Below are 16,813 nucleotides of genomic sequence, written 5' to 3'. Positions count from 1 at the left end.
TACTGAAAAACGGAATAAGGTAGAAACAAACTTTTTTTCTGATGAAAGATGAGAGTCTAATCTTTCATTTGGTAGTATGTGTGTATTCCATAGTCCAAACACATAATTTTCTGTGGACCTTGAAAGATCAGTCAAAAATGCTTAAATCGGCTGGCACCCACGGCATCCCTTTTCTGAAAACGTCTGGCAGTCAAAGAGTTAAAAAACAAAATTTTTAGCTTTTAGTTACAGTGAAATGTTTTGGAATAAAAATAAGCTCAACAGTTTAAAGCCCCAATAAAAAGTTTCAGTCTGTCACAAAAAAAACAAAAACAAAATTAGAGGTAAATCTCCCAAAATGTTTATTGTGGCATCTTATTTTGAAATCTACAACAACAAAACAGGACTAAGAATGAGCGGAACAGTTTAAAATTGAAACAGTTTGAATGAGTGGAAAAAATTTTGAAAATTAAAGGTAACCCCCTGAAAATTTTTATTTGGGGGGGGACCCCCCCCCCTCTCTCTTCTCTCTCTCCCCCTCCCTCTCTCTCGCGCTCTCTCTCTCTCTCACACACACACACACACACACACACACACACACACACATATAAGCAGAGCAGCTCAGCGTGGTTGCTGCACACACACGCACACACACGAGCACACGAGCATGTCCGCCGAGCAGTCTCAGCCAGTCACGCACACCTGCTCGTCGTGCAGTGCACGCTCCTGGCCCGGCGATGTCCACTGACTCCGACCTTCGCTTCGGAAGAAGACTACTACGAGCACCTCTTCTTTTTTATCATCATCATCATCGCCACCACCGTTTTCTTCTTCTCCTTTTCTTTCCACGAGAGCGGAGAATTGTGGAGTAGTGGAGCTCCGCCACTACCGGCCGTCACCCAACACCTTTACCGGCTCTCGCGCAAAGCTACACCCATGGAAGTCTAACTATGGATTACCGTTTGATACCGCTGCTGTCTGTCGTGCTGCAATTCACCTTCCACACAGGTACGTTTTTTTTCCCCTCTTTGCTTTTAAGAGCCTGTGAGGATTTTTGAAGCGCAACTTGTTGCAGCTTGGAATTCCTCTTTACGCACGGCGCGCGTAAATACGCACGTTTAGTTGGTACGCGTGTGCGTGGGAGGGCTTTCTTTCTTTCTTTCTTTCTAAACTTCTTTTTTTTGTCACGGCGATAACTGACACGCGAGGCAAATGGACACCTGTGGATACAACACGGTTGCTTGAATTATTTAAACCAGGCGAGCAAGAGCGCCGTGGAGAAAATAAAATTAAAACAAGTGTCACGCACACACAAAAACGAACATTTTGAGTTGATGTAAACAGGTAGTTGTCGCTGCTTTTTTTTTTTTTTTTTTTATATATAAAGTAAGTCCACTTTTAAGAAATAAGTGTCAAGTTTCAAAACATTTTCGTTTGGTTGCCATTTTATTTAGACTCGGATGCAGAAAACTTTATGTATGTCCACGGATAATGTAAGCAGGCAATTGTGATTGGCACAATTGTGGTGAAATCAATAAGCAGACATTTTATTTGGTACACGTGGTTTTGCTTTATTACAAGTCCAAAACAACAATTTCCTTGTCATTTTGAGAATTATTGTGCGTGACGGTTGTGTGATTGATTATCAAGCAAGCAAGACTGGAGTCAAGTCACGTTTTTGTATTGTTTAGAATTAGCTTGTCTCAACATTATGCAATCCAGTCCGTGCGGGAATTAATTTTAAAAACATGAATGGTCTGGAAAAAAGTGTGTGAAAATCTGCTTCAGATGCAGTTCAGAGTCAAGCAAGCCAACTTTTAGAGACTTTTTCCAGAGGGATTGTGCCTTGTTGTAGTCAGGGGAAGAAGACTATCTGCTGGCCGACCTGCATGCTCGGGCTTAATTACCTGTCATGTGACGTAACGGGGCAGCGTCGTGAAGTTTGCCTTAAGGTCGTCTGCGCACGCAGGTGTGCAGCAGCAGCAACAGGAGGAAGCCTAATTCACCATTCGTGTGTTACACTGTGGTTAAAATTGACTTCCTCCAGTGTATGTGTGTGTGTTTAGCCACCGAGCCTGTGTTTGCACCATCTCCAGGCAAATATTGAAAGCCGCTCAATTGCACTCACTGTTGCTCCTATGGTTGTGGAGATCATGCCAACTTGCCTGCGAACGAATTGCACCTATTAGGGATAATGGAAGGTTTCGGTTTTTGTGGTCCGTGACACTTTTACAGCTTGGGAACGTGCTTTGTTTACTTATCAGGTCTGGGAAACATTGGAGACCTGTAATTTAGACTAAGTGCAGTGTGAAAAAAAAATCTACTATAACTTTATTTACGATTTATTTGGAATGCAAACAAGATGATGCACTTTTTGCATGTTAGAAATTGCACATTTCCGCATCAGAAATTCCAAATAGTTTCTATACTGCTTTTTAGGGGTGTGAACTGCGTAGTACCTGGCGGTTCGATCCATATTATGACTCATAGGTCACGATTCGATTCGGTGCCGATTAATCCCGATCTATAAATTGATTATTGTGATTGTTTTATTTTTACTCAAATTTATTGTTGAATATTTCCATCACCACTACTGCTTTTTATCACCAGGGGTGCCGTTGGGCTGCGGCCATTTTGGTTGAGAGGCACCGTACACCCTGGACTGGTTGCCATGAATTCTGTGGCACATACAGACATATTAAGTAATCACAGTACCATTCATGTAAATGGACTTCACAATTATGCAAACTGCACACAAGAAGGCCATAGCCCGAATTTGAACCCCAAACTGAACTGTGAGGTGCAGAAATTGCACATTAGACATTTTCAGAAGCAACAACTATAATCAATTTTCAGGTGCATAAACCTGGAACAAAACTGACTTAAAAAGTTCTCCCCACACCCCTTTCAAGCCTTCAGCCTCAGTGTTATTATAAACCTTGTGCGGGCTTAAATAAAGGCCAGTTTGGAGGAGAGAGGAAAAAGACAATAACAATCTACTAATTAGAAGATGTTCCAGTCATGAATGGTCAAAGAAAAAGGCTATTGTAAAGATATTTTAGGACAAATTGTTACACAGAGCGGCTTTAAGTTGCCTATCGCTGATCTAGTTGGTGCAAAAAAGAAAAATTGTATATAATGTGCAAGATGCAGGCATTTATTACAGATTGAAGAAATGTAAACATTCAGGTGAGCAGTATTACAAAAGAGAAATATTGCGCAATTTTTGTTGCTCTAGCTGTGACGCTTCCTGTATCATCTGCCAGATGAGAGAAGTTTGAAAAGTGGTGTGTTGTGGATACGTGCTGTCTCTGATAATGTTCTGTTCCTTCTTTACTGGACGGATGTCGTACAGTACTGCATTGGGTGGAATCGCGTGAAGGCTGCTCCACAGATGTGCTGTGCACTTTTTAAGATGGGAAACCACGCCCGTCCTGTGCGGTACAGTTCGCATGGCAGACTGATAGTTTTTGGTCAGGCTGTGCATCTGTACCGAAGTGTGACTATGAATGGTCGGTTGTCTATATTTGCGCTGTGATTGGCTGGCGAACACTTCAGGGTGTACCTTGCCTCTCGTCCCGAGGTCAGCAGGGATGGACTCCGGTTGACCCGCAACGGAAAAAATATAGACAATGCATGGATGGATTTGCTGAGAGTTTTAGTGATAATGAAGTCAACATGTTGTTCCCTTTGTGGCATTTTTCCCACTTTGTGTGCATTCAGACTATTTATCTTGACTTAATTATGTTCCGATGTGCGTTTAGGCTGAAGTCAGACTTTATGTTCAGCATAAGGCTTGAGTTGAGTTCTTGAGATTGTAAATGGAAGGTTTAGCAGGTTGCGTCTACTGTAGTGTATTGCACGCCTCTGCTAGAATATCACAACTTCCCAATTAAATTACCCTCAATTCCCAGTTCATTACCATAAACTCCCATTATGCCTCATAATTCTAATGGAAAGTTTCCAAAATGTCTTAACTTCCATGGAAACATCACCGAAACATTCAGGAAATTTCTATCCATTTTTCGCAAATCTATTTTATTAGTCAGTCCACGTGCTGGTATTATTTTTTACAACTTATTGGCCGATCTTAAGTGTTGAAAATGGCTTGCTCTCTTTGCCAATGAAATGTTAACGAGTTTTTGTGGTCTCCTGGAAAGTGGTGATTGTGGAGGATACAAGGATTCCGCCTGATGCCGGCGTATGTTTGTGATTAGCCAAAAGGCAACAAAGAAGAAAAGGCATAAGAATACCTGATGAGTCTGACGCAGCACAGGAAGAGACATTCACTCACCACCATACTTCCTGTTTTTCAGTGGATTCTTTTATTGTTTCTGCCTACTAGTGTTTAACATAAATATTTACCATAATTATGACTTTACTACCGTGTTAGCGTAGGTTAATGATTGACTACGGCCTGTTTGACTCAGATACAAATTTGTGTTACATCGCCGCCATAGGAATGGAACTATTGTAAACTGAGGATGCCTGTTCTACTTTTAAAAATGCTAAATATGCTAGCAATGAGAAATATTCTAAATGGTAACACATTGCTCATCATTTGCGACCCTGCTATAGTATATCATGCTGTTTTAAGCAATTGTGTGGGGGGGGGGTAGATTCGATGTAGGGTTATACTTGCTATCATGCCATTGTATGTGGGAAAGGAGAGTCACAAAAGCCATTTGCTAAGAAAATCCATGCCTGTTTCATGGCTAATAAAGTAGCATTTGGAGTTTTTATTTGACAATTGGCGACCCAGGACAATTGATCCCTGAAAGTCTGGTGTAGGGACAGAAATGGCCACCATCCATTTTCTTTATCATTTATCTTCAATAGTGAGACAGACGAGCTGGAGACTTTTGTTGGTGGTGGCTGGATTGCTCAGCGGGTAACATCGCATCAGGAAGTGTGGGGTTTAAAAACCGACTCTGAAAATAATTGGGTCAAAAATAACCCAATTTGGATACAAATGTATTTAACTAAGGTATATTTGACCATTGGACTTTCTGGGTTGTTTTGCATAAAACAACCCAGAAAGTTTGATCATGGAGCGGATCGGTCTATTCTTCAAGCATATCACTCAAGTGACTCACTGTGGTGACCCCTGACAGGAAATCAAAATCAATATTTTAAACCACATCTATACTAATAACCAGAAAACCCATTTTTCTTGGTTGCTTAAACTCATCAGTTTGGGTAACAGCACCTCTTCTGGTTGCAGCCATTTTGTTTGCTTCCAGAGACGATTAATCAATCCCACACTGTATTTAATCAATTTGTATGCAATTCTCTAAATTGGGAGTGCAATATTGATGATGCCTTGCCAGAGGTTCTGGAACCGACTTCCCTATGACAAACAGTATCCCGACGGACTACAACACACATGACTAGGAAAAATACACATTCAGGTGTTTGCAGTGTTTGTTTGTATTTTTGCGGTCACACATTTACATTCGTTTATATAGACTAAGCCACACTATACAGTTAGGCATTAACATACCAGGACACTCCAATTTTTTATGTCAACCAGTTGAATAGCGTAACAAATACACAAACAAAACAAATTTAAAAGCAATTGTGGAACCGGTTGACATGAAAACATTGGGTAAAGTCAACATTGAGACTCGCTTGTGTCCTGGATGGTTTTAATCTGTTTATAAAACATCGTCTGGCACCACGTGCCCATGTTGCCGCTGCAAAGCTTGTGTTATCGACTTTGATGCAGATCTTTTGTTTATGTTCGCGGTGGAGATTGCGTTTCTAAGCCCGCGTAATGCACGAGAATAAGGTGAGGCTATGGTTGTGGGAAGTAAACAAGTACAAATATTTCATTTCTGAAATAAAGTCGATTTTTTTAGGTATAATACCTGACAATGTTTTTTCTAACAAATTTTCATTTTTATTAGGGGTGTCAAATTTAGTGTGCTAATTTTGAGGTTAATTTAAAGTTCCTTTAACGGCACTAATTCTTTTAACGCGTGATTAATGACCACCACTTACTTGGAAAGCCTGTACGGGGGAAAATTCCAGTCGCAACGCAGCAGACACGTCCACGTCAAAATTTAACAGTAATAAATGTAATAACAAAGCATATATTTATGGAGACTAGGGTCAAGTTGTATTTTATAATTTTAAAAATGTGCAGTATTTCACAAGTTACCTCATGTTAAAGATTAGATAGCGCTTAATTTGAAAAGAGGTGTCACCAACGTCTTACAAATGCAATTATGCCATCTAGTGGCAGAAAAAAATGACCAACACAAATCAATATCACACTCATTTTTTTACAGTACAGTACATCTTTAATTTTAACAAAATTTTATGAATTATGAAATTACTGTATCAATGACTAAAAGATGCAGCCATATTTCTATTAGTTTAAAAAAAATAAAGTTTATCGAAGAATGATTTGTGGTGAATGTGTTGTTGTCTTGTGCCAGCCTTAAGACCACTGACTTCTTCAAAAATCATCAGTCTATTTGAAAAATCTATTTTTTCAATTGTCGTCATTAGCTTATCCAGCATTTTTTGTTAGTCAGTTGAAAACGTTAGCTAAGCTATGAGAACACATTTGGATAGTAAAAGTTGAGCTGGCGCAAGCTAGCTCTTAAACAACATGTCACATCTAAGTTACAATGGGAAACTACTGTATCAAATTGGTAGTAAAAATAAAATAAATCTTTATTTAGTAGATTCTGTACTGTTTGTACTTACGTCAAAGCGTTAAGTCAATACTATTTTTCTCACAGTCTTTTTTTACAATCTATCTGTACGACTACAAAATTTTACCACCTCCAATGTGCTGGCATTCCATTGTGTGTGTGTGTGTGTGTGTGTATGTGTGTGTGTGTGTGTGTGTGTGTGTGTGTAAAGGGGGGCAAAATAATATGGCACGACTGCGAGTCAAAGAGGTGTGTTTATGATGTAATAATTAGCTCACTAATAAAGATCTTTACTATCTGGAGTCTTTTACTGTAGGCATCCATCATGTCGTGGGTTATAAAATATGGGAAGAATTTAGTGTTGAAGCCCGGTGTTGTTAAAATGACACATCTTGTGATTGGATCTTGGATAGTTTGCTTTACTCCAGCTAAGGGTCTCAGCTAATCTCAGGAAATAAATCACCATTTCCAAAGAGCAGAGAGAATATATGCATGTGACTTGATATATGCTCTGTAGAGTATATGTTGCTGCTCAGTGTGTGTTAAAGTAGCAGTTGTTCAAATGTTTATGATTACGTTACTGTGCTAATTTGTGGTCGTAATGTGTTAGCATTTAGCTTGCAAACATTTTGGTGTTAAAAATAGCTTTCTGTTCTACTCTATTTTAGTCATTCCTATTTTGTTATACGAGTCAGTTTTACAGATAACGTCACACTGGAAAGACAAGTAAACATTGTTGCCACAAATGTTATATGACACGATGCAGTACGTTTTTTGATAGCAAAAGCATAAGGATACTTTTAAAAAGTGCATTTTTAACGTGTGTAAGAGGACTGAAACTATTTTTAAGAAGTTTTTTTATATGGTCTCTCTATATTTAGGATTTAATCAAACCTTCGGGGCTTAACTTGTATGGGCTGCTTTTCTGATGCTAGCGTTGATAATGCTAAACTGTGCATCCAATAACAATGCAGGTGTCAGGAAAATCTGTATTTGGCTTGGGCATGATAGTGTTCACGTGTATCGTGGGACCAAGGCAAAAAAAAAAAAAAAAGTGGATCGTCAACCAGCCTAAGCCATGAGTAGACGATCTTAGCTTAGAAGTAGTATTATGTAAATTAGCCAACCGGTGACATGCAGGTATTTATTTTTTATTTTTTACTTAAGAGTTTTATATTGATACTCTGCATGAACATATTCTGTATACAAACATGCTACATGTGTCACTTGGTTGTTTTGTATTCCTATTTTGAAAAAATAAAGATATTGTTGGGAAAAAAAATTCTCATACCCAGTCATTAGTCCATAACATATTTTCCCACAAGCGTTTGGGAGAGCACGTCTCGGCAAAATTGCAGAATTAAGGTTGAACTTTTAGGCAATAATTCACAATGTTCATCACTAAACGAACGCCCTACCAACAGTGGAGCACTACGGTGGCAGCATAATCCTCTGCAGTGATTCTTAACCATTGGTTGGGCCTCGAGCGCCATCAAGTGGGCCGCAAAGTCCGCTTTTGTTTTTGAAGCTTATTAATGAAAATGCACAAATTAAGTCTGCTGTAAACTCATTTTGGGTCCTGTTCCTGCCATCCAGGCCACACAAAGCCCAGCATCACCCCCGCGGGACCCCAACTGGTTGTCCCGCTCAATGCGCCCTTTGACCTGCGCTGCCAGGGTGAGAAGGAAATGCAGTGGCACCGGGAGGAGCGGCCAAAGGTGCGGGGGGAGCGGCGGACGGAGGGTATGTCGGCGTTGCACGTAACCCGCGCCCAGCCCGTCCACATGGGTCGCTACGTCTGCCTGGAGAGGACCAGCGGCGAGCAGACGTCCATCTATGTCTTCGTCAACGGTAGACGCACGCCTCACTGGAGAACGAAAATATGAGTTTTTTTCTCGTAAACAAATTTATGAAATTCTATGATTTTATTCAAGGAATATTCTGGCTTCATCTTTGTAATATTACAAAAAATCAATTCATATTACATCCTTATTTTTGTATTGTTATTCATACAAAAAAAATCACGCAATATTAAGAGTTTTGTAGTCAATTCTTTTTAATCATTAATGAATTCTTATAAAATTAAATTAATTAAAATTATTCAATACAAATCAAGAATTATTATTAATTTGTTTTCATAACTTTTTTTGTACAATAAACAATTTCATATTTACAATTATTTTAATTATGACTTCCCATAAAAACAATTCATACAATATGCAGATTTCAAAAATGCAATATTCTGATTTTATATAAAAAAAAAATAAAAAATAAACATTTTATGTGTGAAGGCGTAGGCGCGCCGTACGTGACAGAATTTGCGTCATGACCTGGTGCAGATAGCGAGCAGGCATGAATGTTTTGACCTGCACGTTCCCTTGGCTCGTAGCCATCGCTGCAGGATGATATCATGTGCTGCTTAGTCTCCTCACGGGCAGCAAACACAAAAGCGCTTTTTCATGAAGAAGGCCAAGACACAGCACTACTGGGAAAGCAGTTTTTTTCGTATATTTCTTTTATCTTTAATGTTTTTGAAAATCAGACACGATTTTGTTGTGTACTCAAGTTGAAGTAAATTGAATGTAACATTCTTTTTTGCGGCAATTTCAGTGGGTAACACCGCTGACATTGTATTGGATTGATGACGAACTAAAGCATACAGAAGCTGTTGATTAAAAAAAAAAAAAAAAAATCAAACAAGCATTCAAACACCTCACTCATCCGCCCCTTTTCACCCGACGCTTTTGTTTTGTTTTGGCAGATCCTGACAACCCTTTCAGGAAATCGATGGTGTTCAACATCCTCACCCGTGTGGGCGATGCCGCATCCATCCCCTGCCTGGCAACCGATCCCATCCTGTCCGACCTGCACCTGGAGACGTGCTCCGGGGCGGCCTTGGCCCCGGGCCTGAACCTCACCGCCAGCCTGGAGCAAGGCGTGTTGGTCCGGAACGCGCAAAAGGCCTACGAGGGCTGTTATGTGTGCGCCGGCACGCTGCGGGGGCGACGCGTTCGCTCACACAATTATCACCTGACCGTCAAACCAGGTAGCCGTGACTACTTTTCATACTTAAGTTCATTTTCCATGGGCACTTGATATGTTTGACCCGGGCTGAGGTCATTCTCATAATTGTCTGCAGAACTTAAGTACAGTATCTAAGTCTTTGTACTTTGGTGTCAGTCGGTCACTTTTGTCCTCATCCACCTTTCAGTCCCCGTGGCGCCACCCGTCATCGAGATGCAAGCGCCCGAGCGGGTCATCCTCACCCTGAACGAGGCTCTGGCCCTCACCTGCAACACCACCAACGTCAACGGCGAGATCAAGCTCAAGTGGGTCGCCCCGCCCAGCTCGGTGAGACACTTTTGCATTCTTCCATCAGTCTGCATGCGTCTGCTCATGGATATTTTTCGTTAACACTTTTACAAAAATTACTGCAACTTGTAAGTGTTGGAATTACGTTTGTCAGGAGCAGCAAAAGTGTAAAAAAAAAAAAAAAAACAACTTCCACATTACTCACCATTTTAATCAATACTGATAGTCGAACACACAAACATTTTTGCAATGGGTCAATTTGACCCAGTATCCCAAAATATCAGAAACAGAAAAAAACTCACAATAAGACATTGTTTATATCACATTATTAACTCCATCACTGTCACTCACTACCTTAAAAAGAGCCAACAACTTGACATTAGGTCAATTTGACCTGATATTCAAAAGTGCTTACAAAAAAAAAGTCAAATTATGACATTGTTTAAATCTTATTATCAACTACAAAACTGTCAAACAGTCACCACCCATTAAACCCAACAACTTTGCAATGGGTCAATATGACCTGTGACCCAAAAGAGTCAGGGGGAAAAATCTAAATAAGACATTGTTTATATCTTTTTACAAACTCTGTTGCAGTCACTCTCTACTTAATAAAAAACAACAACTTTGCAACGGGTCAATTTGACCCATTACTTAAAACTGACAGAAATGGGGAGGGAAAATAACCTCAAAAGCATTGTTAATATGTTACCATTTCAACCATTAATAATAGTTGATTTTATTTATTAAGTCACTACACTTTTTTTTTTTTTTTTTTTTTAAAGTAATGGGTTTGACTTGTTATCCAAAAGTGTCTGAAACTCCCTAAACATGGTTAATTATGTCTCATTATTTACTTGATTATTCACAATGAGTGGCTTGTGAATGCGTGTGAAAAGCGGGTGTGGGTGTGTTCAAACTACGGCTTGTGGGCCATTTGCGGAATTTCAAAGTGGCCTTTGCACCCTTTGATTTTTTTGTATACGGGCCTCGGAGGAACAAGTTTGGACACCCCTTGTATAAGGGGTCAAAGCTTGAAGCTCTGGACTGTGTGTATTGCATGTGTGCGTGTATTGTGTACGCGTGTCAGTGTGGTTGGTGAGGATAGCCGTGCAGACAGGGTTAATCTCTAGAGATCTCTGGGCGTTGACAGGGTGCCGTCTGGTATCCACAGCAACCAGCAAAGGTTGAGACTGCATCGCGTATCCAGGCGGAGCACTTCGACCACATGCGCAGCGCCACCCTGCGCGTGGCCGCCGCCGCGCGCCGCGATGCCGGACGCTACCGCTGCGAGGCCGAGAACGAGAAGGGGGTCAGCGTACGTTCCGTGTGGCTCGATGTCTACGGTGAGTAGGTGAAAGAGAACATGAATATCTCTCTCTCTCTCTCTCTCTCCCTCATTGCTTCCATCTTTTTGTCATTCCAACCGTCCTTCCCTCCCTTCTTTAATCCTATCTAATTTCCTTCCTTCTTTCCATTATACATTCCTTCAATACATCCTTTCCTTCCTCCGTTCCATTCCATCATTCTTTCTTTCCTTCATCCTTTACTCCATTCCTTCATAATTTTTTATTTTCTTCCTTCAATCTTTTCTTCGTCTCTTTCCTTCGATTATTCATTTCCTTTTCCTTCATTCATCATTTTTAAATTAACTTCCTTCCTCCGGCCATCCATTCCTTTTTTTCTTTACTTCCTTCTACCTATTCTTCCTTTCATGTATTTTTCCTTCCTTTTCCCACCATTCCTTCCTTTCTCTCCTCTACACTCATCCTTTCTTGCTTCCGACCTCCCTCCTTTCATCCCTTTTTCCATCATTTTATTCCTTCCATCCTTCCTTTCTTCCTCTTTGTCCCATCACTTGCATCTATCTTCTGCCATTCTTTCCATTCTTCCTCCCTCACCTTTTCATTTCTTCTTCCATCCTTCCTTCAATCATATCTTCCCACTTTTTTCCATCAATCCACTTTTTCTTCCTCCTCTTATTCTTCCCTATCACCATTCTCCCCTTCCTTCCTTTCTTCCTCCAGCCCGTCCTTTCATCATTCAATCCTATATTCCTTCTTTCCTTCCTCCCATCATACATTCCTTCAACACACCCTTTCTTAATTTCCTTCATTTCCTCTTTCTTTCCATCATTCTTACAGTCGTCATTTTCTCCCTCCCTTCCCAAAATAATTTAAATGAACTTTCGTGTAGTTGGTAAGCACTTCTGGTCATTGTCATTGTGAAGGCAGATTTTGTAAAATATTCTATATATGATATGATAACCTGCATTTTTTTCCCCTCCAGACAAAGGATTCATCAACGTAACATCAACGAGCAACAGGACCATCCACGTGCGCTCAGGTGACAGTTTATCCCTGCTGGTGGAGCTGGAGGCTTACCCCAGGCCCCGTTCATTCTCCTGGAGCTTCATGGACCACCAGCTAAAGAACAACAGCGACCACGTCATCACTACGCAGAGCACGCGTGACTACAGGTGTGACCCCCCCATTCCCCCCCAAGCTCCTTTACTATAAACAGCGGGGGTGGAATTTAGCATGGAGTTGGCCGCGGGACTCGCAGCTCCTTGACAAATATGAAAAAGTGAAGAGCACCTCGGGTTGTTTGAACCAACAAAGCTTTCGCCATTCAAGTGTGCGCAAAGAAAACATCACGTTTGCGTTGTCACTCAAGAGTGTCAATGGAAATATGACATAATATTGGAATTCTATGCCTTGCATTCTTTCCAGTGTGTTTGTTTTGTTTAATATGACAAGAACCAAACTTGAACCACCTGTTAATGTATATGGCGGGTCGAATTGGCCCAAGTCAAAAATTAAAAAAAAAAATGTTAGTAGTTTTTAAATATGAAACACGCAAAAAATGCAATCTACGTGCATATAAAGTGAAAACGCTGCAGGCCAAATCGACCCAAGTCCATCCATCCATCCGTATCCTAGCTGACATTGGGCCATAGGCGGGGAACACCCTGAACTGGTTGCCAACCCAAAAATGAAAATGTTAAAAAATAAAAAATAAAGTTTCAATGTAGTTTTTGTAATGAAACTAATGTAACTTAGTGATAGTGTACACCGTATAAAATGGAAATTTTGTGGGTCACATTTACCCAAGTAAACAAATGAGTGAAAATAAAATTGAACAGGTAAAAAAGTAAGTTTTCACTATGAAATTAAAAAGTCTACAAATAAAATCGAAATAGTCGTTTTCAGCTATTGAACTATAAACAATGCATAAAATGGAAATACTTTGGGTCAAATTGACCCAAGAAGAAAAACTTCTTATTTTTTTAACTACGAAACTTAAGCGTACTCAACCTATAAAATGTAAGTGCTGTGGGTCAAATTGAGGAAAAGAAAGTGAAAAAAAAAATGTATGACAGAACTTCATGCATGTGATTAACAGCTAAAGTATTTTTTTTGCTCTGAAGTTAAACAAGTGCAATGAAAATTGTTAAAATTGTAAGTTTATTCACAATTCAAAAGATTATTTACAAAAATATGATCAAATTGATTTTTGTTTATGCGGAAACATCGGTTAAACTTTTACAGTACTTTTACTTTTTACAGTTTACTTACTGTGATGACTCACGCTGGAAAACAGAGCCACATTTGCATTTTTCGCCCAATTACTAGACAATATACGGAGGTTATTGCGACAAAATATTTGCGGCATTTATTGACATTGTCTTTACATAATCCTGCTGATGAAAAACAAAATGCAAATATGGTTACTTCATTGTTGGCTTTTTACCATTTTTGTTTATTGCGCTAACCAAAACCTCTCCCCCTGGTGTCCAGGTACAGCAGTGAGCTGAGGTTAGTGCGACTGAAGACGTCGGAAGGCGGAGTTTACACGTTTAAAGTCTCCAATCGCGACACCTCACTGAACGAGACCTTTACCATCTTTGTAACTTGTAAGTGGCTTCAATTTGCTTGTTTGTTTTAATAAAACGTAATATGCTTGACTTCTTACATTTTTAATCATGTCTCATTTCTTACTAGCTAAACCTGAGATTGTGTCGCACGAGGGCCCGGTGGACGGGCAAGTGCGCTGCGTGGCCGAGGGATTCCCCGCCCCAAAGATTGCCTGGTACTACTGCGAGCAGCCCTACATCAGGTGAGCGCCAAACAATTACGGTCAAGACACTAGTGTAAACAACGCCTTCCTTTGAAGTTATTTCAATTCGGGTTATTAAAATTACTTTAATATTGATATTACCCATGTTAATTTGGGTGTGTCGGTTTGTATTACTTAATTTTGTTGACTTTCCTAAATTAATAAGATCACATATGTATGTAATTAAATATTTTAAATATCAATCATTTTCACCTTGGGAAATTAGTGTACCAGAACCGTTTTCTATGTACTTTTAATGATAATACATCATAATATTTATTATGTTATGTCGCTGCTGTCCAAAAACAACACTGTCCAAATTTTGGGATTTTGGAGAAAGTTTTTAATTTTTACTGCAGTTTTTTTTTTCCCTTTAAAAATATATATTATTATAAAGCAAACATTTCTTGAGTTTGTTTCAACCAATAGTAAAATATTTTGTAGCTGCCTTTCCAAATAATTTGGCAAGTCAGTGCAAAGAAGCGCGATCCAAAATAAACCCTGTGGTGCGCCGGTGTCAAAAATGAAGTCTGGTATTCATCTTGCACAAGTCATCTGTCAAACGCCTGGAATGGAGACACAAGACTGACAATAAGATTTGGTATTGGAAGAAAATTGGCATTGTAGAAAAAGCTGCATTGGCATTGTAAAACAAGTATTGGCATTGGAAAAGGTTGTATTGAAAAATAAAATACAGACATAAAAAAAAACACTATTTTCTTTAAGCATTTTTTTTTTAAATTATGATGTCTTTTTCAGTGCCAATCTGCAGTTTGTTTTTACTTTTTTTTTTTTTCAAGTGTCAGGATTTCAGCTTCAACTCTGGTTTTCAGTTCTCTTTTTTTCCAGTTTCATACTGGAACACATTTATTTAAGAAACATAGCATAAAAGTGCTAACATATGGAGCTAGAGATGCTTTTCATCAGTAACATGTTTACCCTCACAGCTTCAACATAAAAAACAATTTTTATTATTGTATATTATTATTTGTATTTATTTATTTTTTACAGTAAATAACATGTGGTCTTAAGTGTGCTTACATGTGGACAACTAATAACCACTTTGCATTAGCTCATTTAGCATTAGTGCAACATTAATAGTTGATTTAAGCTAATTTGTAGGACAACTTCAGCAAGTTAGCATCAAAACCGCCGCATAATAAAACTCAGCCCGACTAGGATTATCTCAGTAAGCAACACAGCTGTGTTGCACAACCACACAAATTGTCCTGATAAGAACTCCTGGCTGTCCACAAATGTGCCTGACTAAAATAACAACCCTTGTTGTGATTTTTTCAACAGTGTGTGGTCTTAAATCTGCATGCTTACATCTGGACAACTAATAACCGGTTTGCTGATACTGCAAGATTCCTCACAACATCTTAATCCCCCCAAACCACTTTGCTTCATTACTGCCCCCCTTTTCTCCAGGTGTTCCCAGCAGGTGAATGCCACCCAAGAAGAAACGGACATCATCACCATTACGCTGTTCAGCCCCATGTTTGGCAAAACGGAGGTGGAGAGCCGGGTGAACGTCAGCCGGGGACGCTTCAGTACGCTGGAGTGCGTGGCCACAGTGGAGGGCGAGCAGGCCTACACACTCTTCTCCATTAGTGGTGAGCCAAAAACACGGTAACAAAAACAAGACGCATATGCGCCACTGCATTTTGGTTATTTGGCTTTATCGTGGAATTTTAAGGGCAAACCTAAAATGGCTTAGAACCTTTACAAATTAACTTCATTATGATCTTGTCTAAAGTAAAACTGTTTAATGGTTCGTGTTTTTCTCTAACATGGAGCTTAACGGCAAAATTCACTACAGATGGATAAACATTTAATGTTCACTCAGAACTGTTGTGAAAACAAACAAATAACATCAAAGATAGCATAAATATTCAATATACTATAATAATACACTTTTAATCTTCTAGGCCACTCCTCGCAGGTAATTCCTTTGTGTGTAGCATTGTTATTTTTTCTCTCCACTTATTAAATTGCCTGCCTTTTTTGCTGTTCAAAATTGGATACGTTTCAGCCAGACTTCTATGAAAAGTGTACTCAATCGCCCCAGCACTCAATTCCAGTCTTTCACGATGAGGGCTACATGTCAATCTTAGGTTAGTTTGGCAATTAGCATGTCTTCTCCAGCTTCTGTTAATTCCTCCTCGCCATCCTTCCTGAGAACGATACGATACTACAGAAGTGTAGCTTTTTTCGCCGCCATGGAGGCGATGAGGACTGACTCATTAGTGAGTTTGCAACGTGTTTAGCCGCAGTAGCAGCCAGCTTAAGCTTGTAGCTAGCTAGGTGGTGTGGCATAGCACCAAGCTAACTTGCTTTGATGGCCTTGCGGCAACGATAATGTGTTTATTTGATCCTTGCTCATTTGATGACACCATGTGTGCTTTGTCAACAAGATTGTATGGGAACAAAAAAACAACGTTGATGAAAACATACCCTAACTTCTCCAGCGCAGTGACGGCTTTTAACTTTTTTGATTTCCTTAGACTAGTCTAAATACCTTTTAATTGGATTAGTGGTGTCTTGTTTTTACAGCTGCGGTGAGTTTTTGTAAGGGATCAGCGTTACCTTATACAACAAAAGTTTTGCTCATTGGAGTAGTGCATGCCACGACTGAATCATGGATGTTTTATGGCGCAATCAGTGTGTGAATGGACAAATCCAAGCCAATTAAGACATACCTTTCTTTAGAGGTGGTGCATTTAATTTACTTAAAT

The 16,813-nt window shown here is 39.6% G+C and overlaps 1 protein-coding gene and 1 long non-coding RNA gene across 4 annotated transcripts in view; one reads left to right on the top strand and one right to left on the bottom strand.

Moving 5' to 3' along the window:
* The first annotated feature begins 610 nt into the window (after window positions 1-610).
* Window positions 611-16,813, top strand: part of kita (KIT proto-oncogene, receptor tyrosine kinase a) — a 28,310-nt gene continuing 12,107 nt past the window's right edge. Inside the window, exons 1-9 of one of the 2 annotated variants that reach the window (XM_077583487.1) lie at window positions 611-987; window positions 8,241-8,495; window positions 9,406-9,690; window positions 9,856-9,995; window positions 11,131-11,302; window positions 12,246-12,435; window positions 13,757-13,872; window positions 13,961-14,075; window positions 15,507-15,691. In XM_077583487.1, coding sequence (XP_077439613.1) covers window positions 930-987; window positions 8,241-8,495; window positions 9,406-9,690; window positions 9,856-9,995; window positions 11,131-11,302; window positions 12,246-12,435; window positions 13,757-13,872; window positions 13,961-14,075; window positions 15,507-15,691 — 1,516 coding nt within the window. In that variant the 5' untranslated portion in view covers window positions 611-929. Of the gene's footprint in view, window positions 988-8,240; window positions 8,496-9,405; window positions 9,691-9,855; window positions 9,996-11,109; window positions 11,303-12,245; window positions 12,436-13,756; window positions 13,873-13,960; window positions 14,076-15,506; window positions 15,692-16,813 lie in introns of both variants that reach the window. The other variant, XM_077583486.1, reaches the window with a different exon arrangement.
* The window catches only part of LOC144062281 (uncharacterized), a 38,543-nt gene continuing 23,107 nt past the window's right edge, over window positions 1,378-16,813 (bottom strand). Inside the window, exon 3 of one of the 2 annotated variants that reach the window (XR_013296371.1) lies at window positions 1,378-2,144. This is a non-coding gene — a long non-coding RNA (uncharacterized LOC144062281). Of the gene's footprint in view, window positions 2,145-4,596; window positions 8,512-16,813 lie in introns of those variants that run through there. The other variant, XR_013296370.1, reaches the window with a different exon arrangement.

The sequence above is a fragment of the Vanacampus margaritifer genome, chromosome 13 (genome assembly GCF_051991255.1).
Source record: "Vanacampus margaritifer isolate UIUO_Vmar chromosome 13, RoL_Vmar_1.0, whole genome shotgun sequence".
NCBI lineage: Eukaryota > Metazoa > Chordata > Actinopteri > Syngnathiformes > Syngnathidae > Vanacampus > Vanacampus margaritifer.
The sequence above is the reverse complement of the archived record's forward strand: the minus strand, read 5'-3'. Positions and strand labels throughout refer to the sequence as shown.